We start from the raw sequence: 25,185 nt of genomic DNA, 5'->3' as shown, positions 1-25,185 counted from the left end.
GTCTCGTGGGTATAGAACAGGGGCATGTCTCGTGGGGACTTTTTCTTAGTTCTTAGTTTATACATGTTTTTTTCCGGTTGTTTGTTTTATTTTTGTTTGTGTTTTTGGTTGTTGGGCTATTTAATCTGTTTTTCATTTTTTTTTTTTTTTTTTTTTTTGCTGTTTTTTAATTATTATTATTATTATTATCATTTTCGGGGCGTGGGTAAGTTAATCTACATCTATTTTATTGTTAACTTGGGTGTTATTTATTTATTGATTGATCTATTTATTTATTTTCACTTTATTTCAGTTCTTTACCAGAAAGAAGATAACATTTTAACTATTCGATCCCACCATGGATTTCTTTTTTCTTATTCTTATTTTAACTTTTTATTGCTTCAAAATTTATGCAGGATTGAACACAAGTTCTATAAATTAATTACCTTTCCTTGATAATGTCGTGTACTTATTACAGAAATGCGCAGAGAAAAATGTACTTGATAATTTAGAGAAATCGTAGAAGCAATCATCCAAATAAACATGTCAGCAGATACTCACACACACAAATAGAAAGAAAAGAAAAACAGAAAGAGACAAAAAAAATCATCCATATATCATTTTAAAAGTCTTTGTGGCAATAAAAAAGAAACAAAGTCCTAAGACAAGGTCCTCCGTTATCGCTGTATATATTATAAAAGGAGTGGTGATAAAAAGGCACCTTTAACCAGCGCTGTGTGCGTAGAAAAGATCATTTGAAAAATATCTAAAATCAATTTGAATTTTTAATTATTCCTCGCTTTGTTTTTGTGAGTGTCAAGTTTCGCTACCAGATCATCTGTTGTGGGATTAGCGTACGGATTAAAAAGATATACAGCATAAATGAGTCATAATTTGTACGAAATACGAATCCACTTTCTGATAATCAACCCCATTATATATTCTCACAGTTCTTACGCCGGGATTATATATCTGTGTATAGTATAATTATATTTTTACTGATGTGTTTTGGTTCATGTTTTATTCACACAGACTGCAAAGCACGAGTGACGCATTGTTTCAATCATTTGGACCAAAATTCTCAAAAAACATATCCCAATAAACAAGTCAAAATCTACCCGGTTCGGTTGACTTTGATGTTTTTGTATCTTTTGATCTTTACCGAAATATAAACAATAATCGTCCCAGAAGGCATAATGAAAATTAAACGTGAGAAAAAAACTACCATTTAGCCAATACACATTTTCTGGGGCCTAAAAGAGGGCATTATTGAAATAAAGAAAAGTTAATCCCAGCTTAATATACTCGCCTTATACGGCGTTTGTATGATATATGTAGCACTCAATGAATAATTCTCATTCTATTTTTAAAAGAATTCCCCGTCTTGGCCCCGTAAGGAAATTTAAAGAACCGCTGATGAAATCGGATTAAAAAGTCAGCTTTTTTAAAAAGTCAAATTTGACGAACAGCATTTTGCACCCTGAGAGTGACCGTTGATGTTGTGTGAGGGAGATGGACACACGAAACTACTTCATCAGGACAATGGACGGCTATACCGACGATCTCTGTGCAGTAAAGGAGGTATGTTAAATATTCGTCTTTGTTTTCTGGTAATAGATATATAATTATAAATCTTTCATCAAAATTAGAGTAAATTGGCATAAATATCCATTTAACACAAGGATTGTTATTCAAGGTAAAACATGATAGGATTATATATATATATATTGTATCTTTTATATTCATTATGAGTATTTTGTAGACACTCGTGTATGACAAAATTCTTGATAAGAATACCATTAACTTATCACAATTAAAATGAGCGGTGCGTGTCTACCGCTAAACAATGTAGATCGTCTTTCCCCTCTCTGTGTTGGACATTTATTGATGTCTTAGGCTAATTTTGTTGGTTGTCTTGAAAAATAATTAAACTCCGAATTCGACAAAAAAATCATTCTTGACTTCATTTCTTTCTTTTTTTTTCATTTTTATCAAAAACTATAGCAAGGGAATTGCAAAATCGATATGCCCCACAATAACTTTTAAAAGGTATAGTCAGTACCATTTTACCTTCCGTGGTAAATGAATAAGTAGAAAAAAAAATCATTTCATTTTTTTTTTCTTTTATTATTTCATTTTTATTTATTTGAGTTTTTGTTGGGGTTTTTTAACCATTTTTATCTATTTTTTCATAATTATTTTATCTATTCATTTAGTTATTGTGAATAACTTTACACAAATAATAGTACATGTACTTTATTGGAATTTAAATTTACCAAGCCGGTAATATTTGTAAATTTGTATTGGTCAGCTTTGACAAATTACGTGAAAACCTCGATACTCGTTAACCTTCACTGGTCATTGATTTCAGTGTTAATTCTCATTTATGGCCCTATCATTGGACATTGATTGTCTAGTCAGAGGTATTGTATTGGTCAGTCTGGTCACACTTTCTTCGGACACTGGCTAGTTGTGTCCGATCAATCGACACTCAGCGGTCACTTATCCCCGTAAATAGAGAGAAAATATGTTTACATGTAAGTGTAAATTTAACCCCGGCACGCGAGGTACACAATCGATTTGGCCGAGCCTTGGGCGAAAACAACCTGGATAAAAATCATTCTCGATGTCACTCATCATTAATACGGATTTGTAAAAATAAATTACTTTATCTACACACTTCGCACATACACTACATATTTTTACAGTGATATATTAACAATTCTGATAGTGCTGTTAAATGTTTGGTAATCTGGGGGGTGGGGGGGGGGGGGGGGGGGGGGGGGGGGAGTAGATAAGGATGCACATATAGCAAATGTAAAAGAATATTAGAGATTGGAATATTGATTCGTGATCCCACTACTACTTACAACATTATCGAATAAAAGTGTAACTTTATTTAATATACAACAATTGAGAAAGAAGTAATACCGATTTACATATCAATCTCTCTTGTTTGGCCCGAATCAGAGACTTATATACTAAATAAGTATATAGATCTCTGCCCGAATGGAAGCGCGCGCGAGGGTCTTACTGTGGGAGGAAACCAGAGTACTCGGGGAAAACCCAGGTGGTCGGGCAGGTGACCCATTACCTTTTTTCACGTCCGATCTGGGAATCGAACCCCGGCTGTCTAGGTGAAAGACAGGTGTGTTACCACTGTGCCAACCGACTATTATCCAATATACAAGTGTCTGATTATCTACAGTACTGTGATAGGTAAATATTGGTTCGAAATAGATAAAAAAAAAAAAAACAGCAGTAGGCGAAGTCATGTAGGCGACTAACCGGTGACTAATAACTCTCGAAAAATTTGAAAATTTGGGCGAAAATTGCCTTTAATACAATTTAGAATATGATACTGATATTGATAGAGGCGTTTTTGTTTTTTAATTTCTTTTCATACACAGATAAACACAGATAATAAACATCTATTTTAAGATGTGTTATAAATAGTATTAGGGCAATGCTCAGGGGGAAATCAGCATTTCATTTTTAAGTCATTAAAACTTCTTGGTGAGACAACGTACTTGTATTCAGATTTGTGTTTGATATTTATCAAGTGCTCAAAGCTCAACAGAAATGTTTCCCGTTCATCCAAATTATTTTATACATTAGCATACAAGGCAAGTATAGTTGTGTGTATCCATGAATATAGAAATACGTGATATTTCGACTAAAATCACATACAAAGCATAGTCCCAGTATGAGATAAGTACATAATAGAGTATCAACTAAATATTACATAGCTCACATATATACACATAACTCGGTGAGCTTACGAACAATTTTGCAAATTTAGTTTTTTAAGGACGGATTTTCGCAAGTACATGTAATTAAAAATAACGATATCATGGTAGGACAATGCAGACAGTGTAGTGTATTTATCGTGTAAAAATTCCTGAAATTGCAATTCTGCGACTAATATTATGTTACCTGTCCATTTGTGTATTACTATTGTAATTTAGTTCTCTGAAACCGAATATAATATGTTCAACAGTTGGACATCATAAAACTCTCATTGTTTTATTTTATTTGTACATATTTTCTAATAAAATTTCACCTTTATAAATATATTAGACAATGATTAACATGTTGTTTTAAGGAGTAAAAAGCATGTAATCTCACTCACAATTATAAAGAAAAACGAGCATTATATTGCGCGGTTTTGATTGGTCAATTGAAACGTCAATATAAATCGATATTCATGAGGAGGCGCGGCTTTCGAACAAGTCGACCAATCAGTGATCATCCTGGGGTGTTGGGGCTTAGGTACCACTGAAAGTTGATATAACGATCACCTGTACAGGTATTGATGTTAATTAGATTTATTTGTGCTAGTTATATATGGATTATACTTATCTGTTTTTCACTAGCGCCCTCTCCTGGACATGCCTACAGTGAAACGCAATTTTCTGAATTCCGAAGGATATTCAACAGGTAAGTTGGCGGGCAGTTGTGTTTTTCATTTCTCAGTTGCTTTAAACTATTTGTTTTGAATTCTTATAACTGTTTTTCGCTATATGTCTTTTTTTTTATTATTCTAGGAAAAAGTAAATCATCACGCCTGTTGAATATGATGAAATATTTGTACACCATATCAAAATTATGACTTGGATATTAGATCCCATTGATGAAGTTGTTGATAATTCTGTATTTTTAACTTTATGGATGATTTTGCGTACAATGGAAAAAAGGAAATGGAAAAACAAAAACAAATGATTGTTTACAACTGATTATTTTTTATGAAATATTATATTGTTTTCTTTCCTACTTCCTTCGTTTTTCAATAACAGAAGTCTATGTTATATGTATATGAACACAATGATATCTTGTCAGTAAACGTTTAGAAATATCAAACGGTTTATATTTCAAAATCAACATATGGTATCGAAACTTAATTTACAATTGTATATGAAAAAACTGAAGAAAAAAATCTGTTTTGTTTAAATTATAACTATTACGTCACTGATACAAATCAATTTCTAACAAAACATGTCCTCCGCAAAATTTCTCTTCACTCGCGACGAAAATTGAAGTACATAAGTCTTCCAGAAGAATTTAGAACAAACACAGGGACTTAGAACTAATTTCGAGTCCACGGTCCATACATATTATTATATGTTTACATTTATATGGGCCGTGCGTTGAGAATCGGTATCAAGTCCCTGTGGATAGGAATACAAACATATGTGATATCTTTATCTAAATGTATACAGTATAAATACATGTCAGGGTATATATGATATTACAAATATTGTAAATAGAAATTTATTACATCAGACTGAATACCTCTTTGGTATTTAATTTATTTTTGAAGCAAATAAGATAAGAATTGTGTTTCTTTAGCAGGTACTCCACGTTTGTCTTGGTGTTTCCATATTAGGTATTATACATGTATGCAATATGCACTAATGTAAGGCCTAAAGTCAATGAATTGAATTAAATTGAAATGAATCATAGCCTGGACATAGACAATAAAATATTTAATCTACACCTAGAAGAATTGATTTCACTTAAATAGAAAATAAAATTTCATCTTTAATTTATCTGTATTGAATATAAATTCTTAGACTACGATATGTTAAATACGTCATTAATGATGCTGCATGTCTGATAAAGAGTAATAATGATTGAATAAAAATGAGAATAGACTATTGTAATACCAAAAGTCTTTTCTTTTTTTTTCTTTTCTTTTTAAATTGTGCTCCAACTGTAGGTTTTGTATGTACCTTAAGCTTAGAAAACTTGTTTTTAAATATTATAAGTAATTATTTCTAAGATACTGTTACAATGTATTAAGTTTTTTTCATTTGTTGGTTTTAGCGAGATATATTTTTATGTAATTGATGCCGTTTTACGCTGTCGGCGATGCACCACATAACTATGGCGTATTTAAAATGAATGCAATGTTTTAAAAGGATTTAATTATGTAACGCAAATCTATATAGGTATCAGATTTATATAAGTGTCTTGACAATTGTTTCTGATTCCTATTTGTATAACTTATATGTTGTATATATATCGTTAAATGAAGATCGACAAATAGAACAGTTTAAACTAACGAGAATGTATCAAGATACGAAACATACGAAATTAAAAAAGAGTCACTGTGTCTATTTGCTCGATCTAGTCTGAGGAAAAAATCCTATGCTTGTATCTATGGGTCTTATAGTTAAAGTCTAAAGAAATATATATACATTTGTGCAGCGCATATTAAGTTAAAATACATATATTTTTTAATGAAATAATAGCTATAATCAGTTTATTATCGGAGTTTTTTTAAAACTTTTATAATATACAAAGTTTAAAGTGAATAATTTCAATTAAATCCTTTAAAACAGTTTAGCCGAATTTATTTTCATTCTAATAATACTTACAATTTAATCGTTCCTGTTTTCATATCTAAACTTGCCTGAGGGGGATTTCGGGTATACATGAACATTTTCAAATGACATACATTCATGTATATCTCGTTTTCTTACGATGATTTTATTTTGTTAATATGTACCAATATATGTAATATAATTAATATAGCATAATGTTGCTTCACCACTGTTCACAGAGGTGAATTTCTCGACCATTTTAACTTTCGCCCAATATGTATGAACCTGTACTCTAACCCAAGACATATGTTTTACGCCTTCCTCGTATTACAAGCATGTACTCGTAAATAAAGTCCTAGCTTCATGTATATTCAATCTAATAACATTATAGGAAAATCCAGTTATTTCATTAATCCTTTAAACTCACAGATTTACCGAGACACATAGAGAAGTCAGAGAAGGACCACTATTGTATCGATAATGTCCGTTTTCCGGAAGTAAATTTAGAATTGCCCCCGGAATGTTGCTTTTTTGGGCGAATCTACTTGTGAATGTGATATTTTTAGTTCATGCAGGTCCGTCAGTATTTAGGCCTAAAAATATTACAATTAAGAATGATGAACCATTTTGCACGCATGGTTTAAAACCTCTGTCGCGACACAATGAAAAACTCATGGCAAATGTCATTATCGGATTTGAATTAGTCACTGCGAATATAAGAGTCTGTTTATCAATTAAATATATATTTTACCAGACTGAAATATAGAGTCTAAAAATGGCGACATTCCCACAAAATTCCTCTGTGGATGACGTGATATCACATGATACAAGAGATGTTATGACGTCACGATTGAAACACCGCTAGGTGTAATGGATACTTCTACATATGTTTAAAGCGATATCTATGTAATTGGTGTTATAACACTGATTATATGGAGAAATGAATTGATGCAATGAATAGCTGACTTATCTATTTTAGAAAAGTACAAAATTTAAGATTATTTTGTATTTTAGATTCAGGAATGGAGGACGGGACACTAAGCCCAGTATCGTCTATTGGTTCCGAGCCTCAAGAATTCCCTAGAAATTTGTCAATGAACGATGCAGGACCCGAAGTTGCAAGAGCTGTTTATCCGGTGAAGCCAAAAGTTCTGAACCCTTCGGAAAGTTCTGCGTTCAACAAGATTGAAAAACTGACTCCGACGTATCCCATGACTTTTGGATCAATTCCGCCGATGTGCGTTCCACCATCGATGGGTTATTTTCCCGGATTTTTTCTATCACCATGGATGTCCGAATCCATGTCCCGAGGACATCTTAATCACACATCAGCAGGACCTTACCAAAAACAGGATATGACGTCACCAAGAAGTTTTGACACTTCCGATTCGGAAGAAACTTTATCCACATCGCCAGAAAAGCAGCCATTTTTCCATGTTGATCCGAGAATTCCATTTACCAATTATTTTATGAACTTAACAAAAATGTTTCAGCGAGAAAATGAACTGTTAGGAAGAAAGGCCGTGGAAAGCAAAGTCACAGAACGCAATAACAACACTGACAACAACATTGACCGGAACTTGAATGAATGCACTTCCGGTGATGAAGAAAGTTTAGATCATGCTTTAGTTGATATCAAGAAAGAACAAATAGTCCGTACAATTGACAGAAAAGAACCAAGCCCTCCCCATATTCACCAAAGAAACATTAACACGACAGAGACCCGAGCACCCATTTAGCATCAGTTCATCCCAGAATGAATTTAGAAAATCCATCACAAAACGGACATTTATTTCAAGGATCGCCATCATTTCCGGGACTTAACAGAATGACGTCATATCCGGGATCACTTGGACCATCGACGCCGATGCTTCCGTTCTTAGGTAGCATCCCACCTGCATCTGGAATTTTCCATCCAGCGTTCCTGCAAATGACCGGACTAAGCGGAAAGCGCGGCAACCCAGACAAGCCGGCTCCGGTGAAGAAATACAAGTGTGACGTCTGCGGGAAAGCTTTCTCAAGGAGCAACACGCTTGTCACGCATAAAGTAAGTATACACTCTGCAACCGTTTCATCAACGTTTCTTAACTGAAAGGAACTCCTTAAATAGACTTTTCCCTAAATTCCTTACGCTTAAATACAATTGCGTTTCAGGATATTCCTTAACTTAATCTGTCCTTACATCATAAGTGGACGGGAGTCACAGTGTTAATACATTTGTCTTTCACCTAGGCGGCCGGGGTTCGAATCCCCGATCGGACGTCGAAATGCATTGGGTCACCTGCTCTACCACGTGGGTTCTTTCTCCGGTACTTCTAGTTTACTCCCACAGTTAGATCCCTCGCGCGGCGCTTCCATCAGGGCCAACAAGCGTGATTGATATTATAACTTGTTTCGCATTTGTTGTAAAATGATTCAAGTTTACTTCTAATTTATAATTCTGAAATTACAAATTTATAAATAATTCACTAAACATCATTTTCTTCTGTTTTATAAGTATGGCTTTAACTAAACTTAGAGTTAAAGTGACGTCAGAAACTCATTTAACTTTCGCTTTTTTGTAAGACAATTAAGTTAAATGTTTCTTTAAAGAGCTGGATTTTTTCTTCTAATTAATAAAACAGGGGTGAATTTATAATTAACAATAACGGAATGTTAGAAAATAAAATCTTATTTAAAATTTTTGAAAGGATAGGGAGTATTTACATATGATAGCAATTACTTACGTTATAAAATATCTTTAACGAAGATTATCTGTCTGTTTAGTACCAACAGAAAATTGCCTTATATCAACTTTTTATATGTAATTATGTATGAAAAGATTTTCACAAGTTACGAGATTAAATATATCATTTAAAGGAATACCTAATACCTTAATCAGACAACATTTGGCTCGTGCATAGAATTATTTATTTACCTGTGGTGTTTACGCCTTAATTACAATCCCTAATTGTGTTTTGTACGTGTCCTGTCGCGACCACCTGTAGACCTTTGCTGACAGGTGCAACGACACCTTCGAGGCCCTTTAAAGATCAATAATATATCCCCTCCGACACACCGCGTTCCAAATCGACCCTCTTTGTAAAAGACACGCGACCGGAACAATAGTTTAAATGGGAACAGATTTCATACCGAGGTGTCAAAATGAAGGTAATTCTAATAGAGAGGTGTTATAAAGGGAGATAACTCCACATGGGTTTCGGAAATAAAATAAAGATTAGCAACGATGTGATTGTTTAACGTGTGAAAGTAACGTGAAAGGAATCGTGACTTAAAAGGTATCGGCCGCCGATTTATTGTAGGTTTATTTATAACAATATCGGTATAAAAAAAATTTTTTTTAAATCATTTCACAGAACATGCATTTTATTATAAATTAAATATAATATAAATATATACTTGCACATGTAATGTAAATTCTCATTAAGATATGTTATTTTGTTACATGAACATTTAAGTTTTAGTAAAACACACATTAACCTCAGACTAATATACCAAAAATCCACTAAAAACATATTTATCTCGACGTAACACACAATTACATAACCGCATTTTGTTTTTGGTTGATTTATCAACTTTTCATCTCAAAACGTATTTTCGTATATATGTAGTCTGTTTAAATTTTATTGCGATTTATTATTACCACTGGCGACTACAATTATATGTACTTTTAAAGAGATGTCCTTTTAAAATGATGTAGTTTTACGGGTGAGGTTTTTCTAAAATTTCAATTGTTTAAATTTTAGTTTTGTCTGTATCGCGAGGTATCAATATTATTTAAATGGCGCGTGCCTCACTCTCTCTCCTTTCGCTTTCCCTCTGGGACATGTACGAATGGCATAGGTCACACAATAGGCACGCGGTATTATTTACTTTATAAATTTATTTAGAGAATCCAGCACTCGTTACAGTACACTATTCATCAAAATCCGATAACCAAATACGGCACAGTATCGACAACGGTAAAAGTGGCTTCCGTCTTCCTTTTCAGCTTTTGTCTGAAACACAAGTTCGTACTATTGACACAGACGAACGAAAACATTTGATCACCGCCAACAGTTCGGCAGTATGGGATTACTTTCTGTTGACATTTATAATAGAACAACATTTGATCAAGAGCCAATGTAGCACCGCTACATCCATGCCTGTCCATTTGTAACCTTTTCTTTCAATTAGCCCCTCTTTCACTGTTTACAAAAGTAATTGCTCGGCACTTGAAAATTGAAATGCCAAAAGGCGAATCAATCTGATTCGAACACCCTCGCGTGTCAAACACATCTGCCTAACCAATACATGTAAATCTCCATGTAAACAGAACTGTATTCAATGTATGCCGAGTTTAATTATATCTTCTTTGCTACTTACATAACTAAACTAGCGGGCATATCGTTACCATAGACAATATGGTCTTATTTTCTTTTCGTATCTGTGTCCCTTTTGTTTCCAGCGAACTGACTTCCGGTGATGTTGTTTGACGCGCGTATCCGATAATGATGTACCGCGTAGGAACTCGCGATCGATGCATAGCCTGAAAGGTGTTTTTAAATTGCTACACTTCACAATAGAATGGAAAATTGGTCCCGTTTTTGATGTACACCTATACAAACATCCCTCATTTCCTTTCTCTTTAAAGGGCTATCAATTTCAAAGAAAAAAAAAAAAAAAAGAGAACATCGACCGTAAATATACATGTTTCCAATAAGGTTATTAAATTTCATGTTCATTTCATTCTTTATTTAAAAAGCTTCAAACAAAGTATTTCTTGGTAACGAAATACCTGATTAGTTATAACATGTACTGTTTGAAACACAGCGAACCTGATAATAATTTACTTTATCTTTTATCAATTTTAAAGAGTCCGGATTTGGGGGCGTAATACCGAATTAAAAGCATTCTTTAATTATAAGAGGTCGTTGTCGAGGCTGGAAACCGAAACCAAGGTATTACAACATTGCTTCCTCTTCCTAAAAATGGCTCACGACATTACAGCCTTCCTCAATACTCCTCGGAAACCTTTAGTTTCGCTCCAATCGAAAGTGAACATAGTCCATTGAATAATACAATAAAATACAATACAACAATAAAATACAATACAACAATTCAATATAATACAATACAGCAATTCAATATAATAAAATACATCAATCCAATACAACAATCCAATATGTACAACAATACAATACTTTATTTATAAAGCTTATGTATTCTGAGTTCGCTCACCGATGAGTTAGTTATTTTCTCGCTTTGGTTAATTTTTCAAATGTTATAATTAGAGACAATAGCTTTTTGCTTGAGGTAATAGTTTTATATAATTTATCAAAATGAAAATTTAACATATTTAAATAAATTGTTTTATATGTTTAATAAACGTCGAAGGTTTATATATTAATGAATCATAGCCAATTATAAATATACGGCATTGCGGAGGGCATTTCCGGTAAGAAGTGTTTCGAAGTAAAAAGGTGCCAATCTTCAAACCGCCGATTTTCCATGGTTCAGGATTTTAAGTAAAGTGATAGAAAGAGTTATAAATAATATTGAGCAATCGACAAAAGTATTATACTATCCTCTTTTTGTGACATATTAGTTTTTGATTATTTAATTTAAACTACAATGTATTATATCAAAGTGGCAAAAAATTGTAAATGTGTTCATTTTTATTATTTCCAGAGGATACATACAGGAGACAAGCCGTTCAAGTGTGAGATTTGTAGCCGAGCATTCCGCCAGCCAGGGAACCTAACCCGCCATCGCCTCACCCACACGACCGTGAAACCTTATGTGTGTCCGCAGTGTAGCAAGGCATTCAACAGGGCATCTAATTTGCATACGCACATGCGTACTCATACCAATTACAAACCCTTCATCTGTCCGTATTGTGGGAAAGGATTTCATCAAAAGATCGACATGAAAATCCACTGCTATACTCATACCGGTAAGGGATCAACTTCCGGTTCCGGTTGACTATTTCCTGATTATTTCCTTAAATTACAAAATATTCAACCTTTACCGATTCAGGTTTCTTGTCTTTAAACCCTTAGATATTGAAAATATATTTCTCATTTTATCTCAAATATTTGTGATCAAAGACTAGATAATAATTAAAAAAATGGATAATTACACAATTTTGTCGGATTCGCACTAATTCAATTATATTGCTTTTTATAGGAGAGCGACCACATCGCTGTGATGTTTGCGGAAAGGGATTTTCTCTAGCAAGTACTCTCACAACTCATAAACGGATCCATTACGACACGTCATATCCGGTCGATCATATGACAGGAACCGGAAGTGCACAGCAAAACTAGAATTTAATAACAGAAAAAATAGATGTATTTGGAGAAGTGAACAATTCCAAAATGTAGTATTTTTATTAGTAGATGAAATGTTTTATTCTGATATAATAAATTCAATAACCTCGGCTCTGTTCTTCAAAAGGATCTCAATCATCATATTATTCTGATACAATGAAGAAAGTTCAGATTAGAAACATGTATATACTACCGGTATTTTCAATGAATAATTTCAATGCTGTAATTGTCACGGTGTGGTTATTTTCGCTAAAATGACCCGTGGATATATCCACCCGCTATTAACAAAGTGCATACTGCAAAATACATATGTAACAAAAACAAAGTCAGAACATGGAAATGTTAATATTTGCAGCAAGCACTTATATATCCATGCAATTGATGCATAATACATCTTCAAGTATTTCGTCTTTTCATTTTGAGACAGTATTAACAAAAAACTTCAAATTGAAAATTAACCATTGGTGCAGTGCTCCGTATAGTACATAGGATAGTTTGAATCTTTAGTGCAATAATTATATAATGTAATGTATAGGTGCTTATCTATATCACTGTTAATTTATTATTATTTGTTTTATTAATGAACTTGATAGTTATCATCAATAATGATGATTTAAATGAATTCCATTCTTATGAATCATGTTTTTATTGTTTGATGTTTAATCATTTAAAGTCATATGTACACGATTGATCTAGTCGTGTTAATTCTTATTGTGTCGTAAAAATGTGTATTGTACCTGTAGTGTTTTAAATGGTTGTTAAAAGGAAATAAAAGTCGTTATTGTAGTAAAATAAAACGTATTTTTTTCTTTTTTCTTTTTAATAAACATACATCTACAATAATGACTTCCGGTTGCAGTGACTGTAATTGACTGATATAGCAGTACCGCTTATCTAAGATGATTTCCTGCTGAATTGAAATTTGGTACATGTGATTGCCGGTACAATGTCATGGTTGTAAATCGGTTTATCTCAAATGACTTCCGGTTATATAAAGACATAATTTGTTATAAAAGGGAATTGGGTCTACAATTACTTCTAGTTTAGCGAGCATGTTACGTATGCATAATATAAAAAAAATATTGATTCTTTTAATAGTCCATACATGCATGCAATAAATATATAACATTCAAGTACCATTTTATATAACGGCGTCTACTGATAGCAAGTAACCACGCAAAAGATGTGTTATAACAAAATGTTGCGTTTAAAATGACTTCCGGTTAAAGTAACTACAGAACATAATTGGTATAAAAGAATCATGACCTTATTATGACTTCCGGTTATAACGGAACATTAAATTTTGAATGACTTCCGGTTAAAGTGACTACATAACAGAAGTGTGATAACATAATCTTGACCTTATAATGACTTCCGGTTTTAACGGAACATTTGGTTTATAATGACTTCCGGTTATAACGGAACAATTAGATCAAATGGCTTCCAGCTATAATGAGTACGTTATAGATGTGTAATAAAAGAACATTTGATTTATAACGACTTCCGGTAAAAATGACTACATAACAGAATTTTTATTACAAAATCTTGACCTTATAATGACTTCCGGTTATAACGGAACATTTAGTTTGTAATTACTTCCGGTTATAACGGAACTTTTAGTTTATAATGGCTTCCAGCTATAATGAGAACGTATAAAAGATGTCTAATAAAAGAACACTTGATTTATAATGACATCCGGTAAAAATGACTACATAACAGAATTGTTATAACAAAATCTTGACCTTATTATGACTTCCGGTTATAACGGAACATTAAATTTTGAATGACTTCCGGTTAAAGTGACTACATAACAGAAGTGTGATAACATAATCTTGACCTTATAATGACTTCCGGTTTTAACGGAACATTTAGTTTATAATGACTTCCGGTTATAACGGAACAATTAGATTATAATGGCTTCCAGCTATAATGAGTACGTAATAGATGTGTAATAAAAGAACATTTGATTTATAACGACTTCCGGTAAAAATGACTACATAACAGAATTGTTTTAACAAAATCTTGACCTTATAATGACTTCCGGTTATAACGGAACATTTAGTTTGTAATTACTTCCGGTTATAACGGAACATTTAGTTTATAATGGCTTCCAGCTATAATGAGAACGTATAAAAGATGTCTAATAAAAGAACACTTGATTCATAATGACTTCCGGTAAAAATGACTACATAACAGAATTGTTATAACAAAATATTGACCTTATAATGACTTCCGGTTAAAACGGAACATTAAGTTTATAATGACTTCCGGTCGTTCGGACTACGTACGCAACATATACATGATGTAATCGCTGTGCTGTTGTCTCCAATAGGTTTGCTGGCGAGACACGTATAGAATGATATTCTTCCGAAATATTATAATAAATACGCATCACATATACTCTCCCTATTCTTTTTTTTATCGTAGAACCTCCTGAGTGTAACTTTATACCACATCATCGATGGTTAGTTCGCACAACTCCCAATCATCAGTATTCGTACTCTGCATTAAGATATTAACATCTGAACATTGAGAAGGCGTGTCACATTCACATTCTGTGTCACAGTGAGTCAGGACATTATTGGTATCGTTTGACAGAAGCTTGCAAAGTACTATATCTGAGTCGATGCTGCATCGGTCATTGTAAGCAGGTCCAGAGGCCCCAACCTTAACAGAAAAATGTACTGGACTATCAAAAATGATGTGAAATTAATTGAGAGATTCAAATCAAAACAGAAAGGCATAAACACATTTTAAACAATGATGTAAATGTTATAACAAAGCATATCATTACACATAAACTATTAAGTATCTTTTTTTCTATTTTTTTCTTCTAAATTTTTTTTATATACATTCTATAGTGTAATATGAAGGAACAATATGATATTTGAATGACCAAAGGGGGATAACTATCGGGAAAAAATGGAAAATGTAAACATTATTTATGTATCTATTGCACAACTTCCGAGTGATTTATCGTGTAGAGAGAATCCGAAATGAGAGAACTTGCTTTGTGGAACTCGAACGACAGAAGGTATAATTAATTAGAATTGATTTTGAGTGTTTTCAGACATGTTATGATGCAATTTGCCCAAGTCAGTGTGATAAACATGGCGATTTTAATTAAGAAGCCTTAACATACATATGTAGCAGGATTGGTTTTGTTTGTATCTTAACCTCCGTGATCGTCTGTCGGCTTGGCGGCCATGCTGGGAAGTAGGAACTAGTGCCACCTAGTGTTGGTGACGTGGGGTTTTCCCCTAGTTATATTTGGTAACAGGGTACGTGTAGCTTAGCCGGTTCGAGTAGTTGGCTACGTATATACGCGTGTAGCACGGGAAAATACAGACTGGGGGTGGGGCTACTGGGCTATATATTCAGTTTCGCGGGGTTCTCGCCAGTGCTGGCTGAAGTTTGGACCACGGAACTGGTCAGACACTGAGACCCTGCGTGGCGCAACGTATTTCGGTAAGTCTAGTCTTAAATTGTTATTCGGCCTGGGTCACTAAAATTATGTTTCGGCGTTAGGTTATATTTATCAGCGGTATCTGCTGATTCCCGGCTGAAGTTTAGATAGGAACTGACCGAAAATCACCTGATACCGGCATTTAGTTAGTCTCTTCTAAATTACCGTCGTCTACACTTCAATATATACTTTGTCTCCGTCGTCTATGTCCAGTTATGTCCCTTTGTCCGTCGTCTATAGGCATATTAGGGAAACACTTGTAGCCTTAGTCGGGGGGGGGGGGGGGGGGGGGGGGGGGGGTTCGTTCCATATATGAGTGTAGTATGCGAGTTGTTTGAGATTGTATTTGTAGGCCTTGTATTGTTAACTGTCATGTAAATAAATATAATGTGAATATATCTGCTCGTTGATTGTCTTTGGCAATGTCATGATGCATACCGGGGTGTATATACATGTAGTTACACAGACACACGGAACCCAGTCGTAGGACCTGAGAAACATCCACTATACGAAAACTGTTACACATATATATCGACCTCTCACTAACATTGTATGAAGTTGGTCTGACGTTTTCTGGTTATTGATTTTGTCACAATTTATTATTTTCAATCGGATGCCATTATTGGTAGCAAATTTTCCTAGAAATAAAAGGTTTTACCAATTACCGTAGTCGCTTGGGGAGTAAGTACACTCAGAAATTAGGTCGAAACTATTGTATAGGAAAACCTTATATGTTTAAATATATAGATCTTATGTCGTCAGGGACCTGGACTTATTTACAAAGCAAATGAATTGAGACATGAAACACAGTTTCTACCACAATACCCCGTGTTATTCAACTCTCAGACCATCAGTTAATCATTACAGCTGTTGATTAACAATCTGTTTATACCACACGTGGTATAAACTCTGTACGCATTTTGATTGGCTAACACGGTGAACTTCGACCCAAGCTGCAATTGTTATTGACGTCATCAATAATCTAATGACGTCACATCACCGGGTCCCGGACGTCACCGGCACACGTTATTTGCATACGCGAAATTGTACTTGGCCACGTTTTCCTTTGATGCAAGCCGATATTATTGTGGTAGAAACAGGTCACACGACTCGAAATTGTAGGATATGGAATTTATTTCACACTCGTAAGTTGTTTTTTAAAAGTTGCAAAAACACTCGCTAAAGCTCGTGTCTTTTGTAACTTTTAAAAAATAACTTACTCGTGTGAAATAAATTCCATATCCAACAACCACTCGTTGTGTAACCTCTATTTCTACCACAATACCCTGTGTTATTCAACTCTCAGACCATCAGTTAATCATTACAGCTGTCGATTAACAATCTGTTTATACCACACGTGGTATAAACTCTGTACGCATTTCGATTGGCTAACACGGTGAACTTCGAACCAAGCTGCAATTGTTATTGACGTCATCAATAATCTAATGACGTCACATCACCGGGTCCCGGACGTCACCGGCACACGTTATTTGCATACGCGAAATTGTACTTGGCCACGTTTTCCTTTGATGCAAGCCGATATTATTGTGGTAGAAACAGGTCACACGACTCGAAATTGTTGGATATGGAATTTATTTCACACTCGTAAGTTGTTTTTTAAAAGTTGCAAAAACACTCGCTAAAGCTCGTGTCTTTTGTAACTTTTAAAAAATAACTTACTCGTGTGAAATAAATTCCATATCCAACAACCACTCGTTGTGTAACCTCTATTTCAACCACAATACCCTGTGTTATTCAACTCTCAGACCATCAGTTAATCATTACAGCTGTTGATTAACAATATGTTTATACCACACGTGGTATAAACTCTGTACGCATTTCGATTGGCTAACACGGTGAACTTTGACCCAAGCTGCAATTGTTATTGACGTCATCAATAATCTAATGACGTCACATCATCGGGTCCAGGACGTCACCGGTACACTTTATTTGCATACGCGAAATTATACTTGGCCACGTTTCCCTTTGATTCAAGCCGATATTATTGTGGTAGAAACAGGTCACACGACTCGAAATTGTTGGATATGGAATTTATTTCACACTCGTAAGTTATTTTTTAAAAGTTGCAAAAAACACTCGCTAAAGCTCGTGTCTTTTGTAACTTTTAAAAAATAACTTACTCGTGTGAAATAAATTCCATATCCAACAACCACTCGTTGTGTAACCTCTATTTAACTAAGAGACGTGTGAAATTACGTGTACCGGTATATTATCCTTCGCTTACTTTATGGTGTTTTTCATGCTTTAATGCTTTAATGGGCTGTCAGAAATAATGTGAAGAAATATTTCATTGATCAGTAATTGATCAATTGTTGCTGACTGAAATCGTGCGAAAATAGTATTATATCTGTAACAGTTCCTACTGAATATTAATATGTAACATTCGTTGAAGTCTCCTAAGTTTATTAATTTCTGTTTTGGTGTTTGGGTCCAAGGCTATAGCACCGTACTCGAGGTTGGATCATCCCGGTAAAAGTTATGCTGTTTTCTCCCGCTAAGGTCAAGTATGTTTCAGATTTCTGTTTCAGGAAGGCAAGGGTTGAAGTACTATAAGTAGCTTTTTTGTGAAGTTTAAAATGTGGGTGTTCCATTTCAAATCATCCGGGACAGTTAGTCCGAGGTAAGGGATTGTTTTCACTTATTCCAGGATGTATAGATTTTATGGGTTTCTCCATGATGTTCACGATGCAGCATGTTTAAGTTGATTTTTATACCCCGATTTCTTGCCCATTGTCTCAGATTATGCAGGTCTTCTTGTTATATCTCTGTAGAGAAGACGATCATGCGCAAAGAGACGTAATTTTGGGCTTACATTGTCCGGTAGGTCGTTGATATGATTTAAGAATTGTAGGGGTCCAATAACTGTCCTTGAGGTACACCAGATTCCGCTAAGATTTCTCGCGAGAATTCTCCTTCAAGGGCCACTCTCACCCGATGTTGTGTTAGGAAGGTAGAGTGCCAGTTGTGTAGACATCCTTTTATGCCATATAAAAGAGAGAAGGTGAAAGGCATCTTAATAAGCTACTTTGAAGAAATAAATCTGCGATTTGCCGTTAAGAATTATTTGACGTCATAACAGAAGCTGGAGAAGGGAATTGTGACAGAATGCATAATTTATGTAGTGCTTTTCGTGATGGCAATGTACATGATCATCGAAGCAGGGAAAATGGATACGAGGGGTCCTTTATCCAGAATAAACATCAGGCAGCTGCCGAGCAGAGTATTCATTGATGATTTAGAGATCACAGCGACAACTCATATCCAAGCTAGGTGGATACTCGTGGGAAATGGTTTGACGACAGCTTGAAGATACCAACAACAGTGAAAAGCTGAAGCTGCAGGTTTGTGAGGGACAAAGTAACATCAACAAGACTTATCTGCCGGAGAGGTTCAAGGCAAGTATATTCCAACATGGTTTATTGTCGCGACTTTCCTTGATGTTGCACGAAATTACACTGACGACTGTAGAGGGAATCGAAAGAAAGGTCAACAAACATCTGAGAAGATGGCTCGCGGTTCCTCAGTGCTTCACATTAACTGGACTGTACAGTCGGACATCGAAACTGCAACTACCATTATCACCAGTAGTGGAAGAGTTCAAGACAGGAAAGTCAAGGCTGACTATGACGTTGAAAGATTTCAGGATGAGAAAGTCAGGCAAGCAGAAGTGGAAGTGAAGACCGGAAGAAAGTGGTCAGCCAGCAAGACAGAGGCAGAGAGCAGACTCGGGCACAAGGACAGTGTGGGGACAGTGTGTATGGGAAATCAAGGACTGGCAGCGGTCGCCAAGATGGAAAGATGCTGATACAACAGAGAGAAGACAACATGTACAGTGAGAGATCAGGCAACATTAAGAACAGGCAAGGAAGGCGAAAGCAGTGGATATGGGAAGTCGAGGCGCTGGGACTAGTTGAGACACGGAAGAGAAGAAGATGACATGGACAGAGATCTGGAGATACATACCATGGAGTTACAGCTGGTTATGATGTGCTTCCAACACTGACAAATCTTCACAGATGGGGATGTTGTAAGATCCTTCATCTCATTAATGTGGAAATCCATGAAGCCTAGAGCATATCCTTTTCTCCTGCAAGGTGGCGTTGGCGCAAGGTCGGTAAGCATAGATGCATCACCAGGTGTTAGGGAAACTTGTTGACATTCTTGAGAAGGAAATGAATAAAGGGCGTGGAGCACAGAAGGGACATACATTCATTAGATTCCACAGAGGTTCAGGAGACTGGGAGATACGAATGAAATTGATTTTCCTGGAGATTGTGGAGACAACACTGCGATCAGACATGGACAGTGGAGTGTGGTAGAAAAGGCTGGCAGGCATGGAAATATCCTGTCGAAGTAGGCTGCAGAGGATACCCGGCCCAATCATGCTGGATGATGTTCGGAGCCCTCGGCATCACAGGAGGTGTACGGAAAACTGCAGTAAGAGAATTTGGGTAGGAAGCGGAGCAGGCAGCACGATGGCTGTGAATAAGACGTGGAGAAATTAGCTGGAAGCCAACCGTCTGAGAGTAGGGACTGATCACCCCTGTTGACCCACCATTCTGAGAGAGATCCGGGACAGGGATTGAAATCTTCAACGATAGTTGGGCCTGGCTGGTGAGGATGACGGTTGAGCAGCAACAATAACAGCTGTATTTAGGTACTAGCAATTGAATATTCTGTTTGTTCAAATATATCAATTGAAAATCTAATATTATGATTTGAAATGTAAAACTATCACGTAAGATCATAGCGGCTGTGACACTGATATAATTTTAACATCTTTTGAAATGGTGCTTCCATTTGATACAGTACATGTCACTCAAAGCCTATCTACGTTTCCATAACACATAAATTATGACAACAATCAATACCGTAGTTCTTCATAATTGCTATAAAAACCGGACAACTAACTAATGATTACGGGGAATCTCTAATGGGATGCTCCACTCTTTATATGTAAATGAGTCGCGGAAAACATGTCATGCACGCACGCGCCAACCGGTTTGTTTTGAAAAATGGTAGGCTGGCGATCAAAGCCACGGATCAGAAGCCCACTGTCGATCAGATGTACTGGTTGCTACAGCGAAGGCAAAGAAAGTGATCGGATAAAATGACATCATCTATGACTAAGGGTCAAGATGAGTCTGCTAGACATAAAATAAATAAAGGTTGAACGTGAAAAGCCATCATGAATTGATGTTTATTAGTCGGGGATGTACCTTGGCGGGCGCAGGGTTGGTTCTAGTTTTAGATGTTTATTAGGTACTTTACTTATAAATTGTTGACGCAACTGGGCAGGTTTGGCGGAAATCAAATGAAAATAAAACTCAAAGAGGATTATTAAGGTTAACTTGAAAAACTTTGATTTTATCTGCTAACAAAAAATAGGAAGGATTGAAAGATAAGATACAAAATGTCTCATTCACGTAAAACAGGACGAGGGGAGGTAACTCTAACTATAATGATTGATTTTGTAAATGTTTATATGGGGGTAACACCCTCAGGTCCGATTCAAAGATATGATAACAAATCAACAACATATAAAAAGAGAGTAAATTAAATACATAGTGAAGAGGAAATACATTATTTAAAATGCATACATGCAAAACAATATAATTGATGTTCTTAATAATTGATGTTCTTAATAAATATCACCTAGACAATAATGTAAGTAAAGTTATGAACAGTAAGGAATATAATTCTAAAAACGAATCTACTTCAAGTCAGACTTGAATCTTTCAATTGATGCGTTAAAACTATCAGGAACATGACCAAGGTAGTTATGGTTAATTTGGATTTACATTAATACGGCATTTACAGGGATATAACAGAATTGAGCTAATTCACCTGAATAAACGATGTGAAACTAAAAATTCTGCCCTACTCCCGACTACACAGGCATTATATAAAAGTGCTACGCATTGACACGTGGTGTTTTAGTACTTACTGTGAAAATGTCCTTGTGATTGACATTGAAATAAACTTTAACGGTCTGCTGTGACCCTTTCGACCCTGGAATACAATTATTGTTCTTGTGACGAACCTCCTTCCGCAATATCAGAAAACACGATGACATGTTACCGGCTGAAGTTTAGATAGGAACTGACCGAGAATCACCTGATACCGGCATTTAGTTAGTCTCTTCTAAATTACCGTCGTCTACACTTCAATATATATTATGTCTCCGTCGTCTATGTCCAGTTATGTCCCTTTGTCCGTCGTCTATAGGCATATTAGGGAAACATTTGTAGTCTTGGTCGGGGGGGGGGGGGGGGGGGGGGGGGGGGTTCGTTCCATATATGAGTGTAGTATGCGAGTTGTTTGAGATTGTATTTGTAGGCCTTGTATTGTTAACTGTCATGTAAATAAATATAATGTGAATATATCTGCTCGTTGATTGTCTTTGGCAATGTCATGATGCATACCGGGGTGTATATACATGTAGTTACACAGACACACGGAACCCAGTCGTAGGACCTGAGAAACATCCACTATACGAAAACTGTTACACATATATATCGACCGCTCACTAACATTGTATGAAGTTGGTCTGACGTTTTCTGGTTATTGATTTTGTCACAATTTATTATTTTCAATCAGATGCCATTATTGGTAGCAAATTTTCCTAGAAATAAAAGGTTTTACCAATTACCGTAGTCGCTTGGGGAGTAAGTACACTCAGAAATTAGGTCGAAACTATTGTATAGGAAAACCTTATATGTTTAAATATATAGATCTTATGTCGTCAGGGACCTGGACTTATTTACAAAGCAAATGAATTGAGACATGAAACACAGTTTCTACCACAATACCCCGTGTTATTCAACTCTCAGACCATCAGTTAATCATTACAGCTGTCGATTAACAATCTGTTTATACCACACGTGGTATAAACTCTGTACGCATTTTGATTGGCTAACACGGTGAACTTCGACCCAAGCTGCAATTGTTATTGACGTCATCAATAATCTAATGACGTCACATCACCGGGTCCCGGACGTCACCGGTACACTTTATTTGCATACGCGAAATTATACTTGGCCACGTTTCCCTTTGATTCAAGCCGATATTATTGTGGTAGAAACAGGTCACACGACTCGAAATTGTTGGATATGGAATTTATTTCACACTCGTAAGTTATTTTTTAAAAGTTGCAAAAAACACTCGCTAAAGCTCGTGTCTTTTGTAACTTTTAAAAAATAACTTACTCGTGTGAAATAAATTCCATATCCAACAACCACTCGTTGTGTAACCTCTATTTAACTAAGAGACGTGTGAAATTACGTGTACCGGTATATTATCCTTCGCTTACTTTATGGTGTTTTTCAGGCTTTAATGCTTTAATGGGCTGTCAGAAATAATGTGAAGAAATATTTCATTGATCAGTAATTGATCAATTGTTGCTGACTGAAATCGTGCGAAAATAGTATTATATCTGTAACAGTTCCTACTGAATATTAATATGTAACATTCGTTGAAGTCTCCTAAGTTTATTAATTTCTGTTTTGGTGTTTGGGTCCAAGGCTATAGCACCGTACTCGAGGTTGGATCATCCCGGTAAAAGTTATGCTGTTTTCTCCCGCTAAGGTCAAGTATGTTTCAGATTTCTGTTTCAGGAAGGCAAGGGTTGAAGTACTATAAGTAGCTTTTTTGTGAAGTTTAAAATGTGGGTGTTCCATTTCAAATCATCCGGGACAGTTAGTCCGAGGTAAGGGATTGTTTTCACTTATTCCAGGATGTGTCGATCTTAAGTATAGATTTTATGGGTTTCTCCATGATGTTCACGATGCAGCATGTTTAAGTTCATTTTTATACCCCGATTTCTTGCCCATTGTCTCAGATTATGCAGGTCTTCTTGTTATATCTCTGTAGAGAAGACGATCATGCGCAAAGAGACGTAATTTTGGGCTTACATTGTCCGGTAGGTCGTTGATATGATGTAAGAATTGTAGGGGTCCAATAACTGTCCCTTGAGGTACACCAGATCCCGCTAAGATTTCTCGCGAGAATTCTCCTTCAAGGGCCACTCTCACCTGGTGTTGTGTTAGGAAGGTAGTGCCAGTTGTGTAGACATCCTTTTATGCCATATAAAAGAGAGAAGGTGAAAGGCATCTTACGAAGCTACTTTGAAGGAATAAATCTGCGATTTGCCGTTAAGAATTATTTGACGTCATAACAGAAGCTGGAGAAGGGAATTGTGACAGAATGCATAATTTATGTAGTGCTTTTCGTGATGGCAATGCACATGATCATCGAAGTAGGGAAAAGGGATACGAGGGGTCCTTTATCCAGAATAAACATCAGGCAGCTGCCGAGCAGAGTATTCATTGATGATCTAGAGATCACAGCGACAACTCATATCCAAGCTAGGTGGATACTCTTGGGAAATGGTTTGACGACAGCTTGAAGATACCAACAACAGTGAAAAGCTGAAGCTGCAGGTTTGTGAGGGACCAAGTATTATCAACAAGACTTATCTGCCGGGGAGGTTCAAGGCAAGTATATTCCAACATGGTTTATTGTCGCGACTTCCCTGGCCTCTGATGACTGTAGAGGGAATCGAAAGAAAGGTCAACAAACATCTGAGAAGATGGCTCGCGGTTCCTCAGTGCTTCACATTAACTGGACTGTACAGTCGGACATCGAAACTGCAACTACCATTATCACCAGTAGTGGAAGAGTTCAAGACAGGAAAGTCAAGGCTGACTATGACGTTGAAAGATTTCAGGATGAGAAAGTCCGGCAAGCAGAAGTGGAAGTGAAGACCGGAAGAAAGTGGTCAGCCAGCAAGACAGAGGCAGAGAGCAGACTCGGGCACAAGGACAGTGTGGGGACAGTGTGTATGGGAAATCAAGGACTGGCAGCGGTCGCCAAGATGGAAAGATGCTGATACAACAGAGAGAAGACAGCATGTACAGTGAGAGATCAGGCAACATTAAGAACAGACAAGGAAGGCGAAAGCAGTGGATATGCGAAGTCGAGGCGCAGGGACTAGTTGGGACACGGAAGAGAGGAAGATGACATGAACAGAGATCTGGAGATACATACCATGGAGTTACAGCTGGTTATGATGTGCTTCCGA

The 25,185-nt window shown here is 35.9% G+C and overlaps 1 protein-coding gene across 1 annotated transcript; it reads left to right on the top strand.

Annotated features, from left to right (window-relative positions):
* The first annotated feature begins 1,456 nt into the window (after window positions 1-1,456).
* LOC117316875 (zinc finger protein 250-like) lies at window positions 1,457-13,413 on the top strand. The gene is given in 6 exon segments (XM_033871662.1): window positions 1,457-1,560; window positions 4,356-4,419; window positions 7,320-8,038; window positions 8,041-8,352; window positions 11,976-12,240; window positions 12,474-13,413. Coding segments are annotated over 6 exon segments (1,569 nt in total). The 5' UTR covers window positions 1,457-1,491; the 3' UTR covers window positions 12,614-13,413.
* The last annotated feature ends 11,772 nt before the right edge of the window (window positions 13,414-25,185 follow it).

This window comes from Pecten maximus, chromosome 18 (assembly GCF_902652985.1).
Source record: "Pecten maximus chromosome 18, xPecMax1.1, whole genome shotgun sequence".
Taxonomy (NCBI): Eukaryota; Metazoa; Mollusca; class Bivalvia; order Pectinida; family Pectinidae; genus Pecten; species Pecten maximus.
This window is presented reverse-complemented; position numbering and strand designations above follow the sequence as displayed.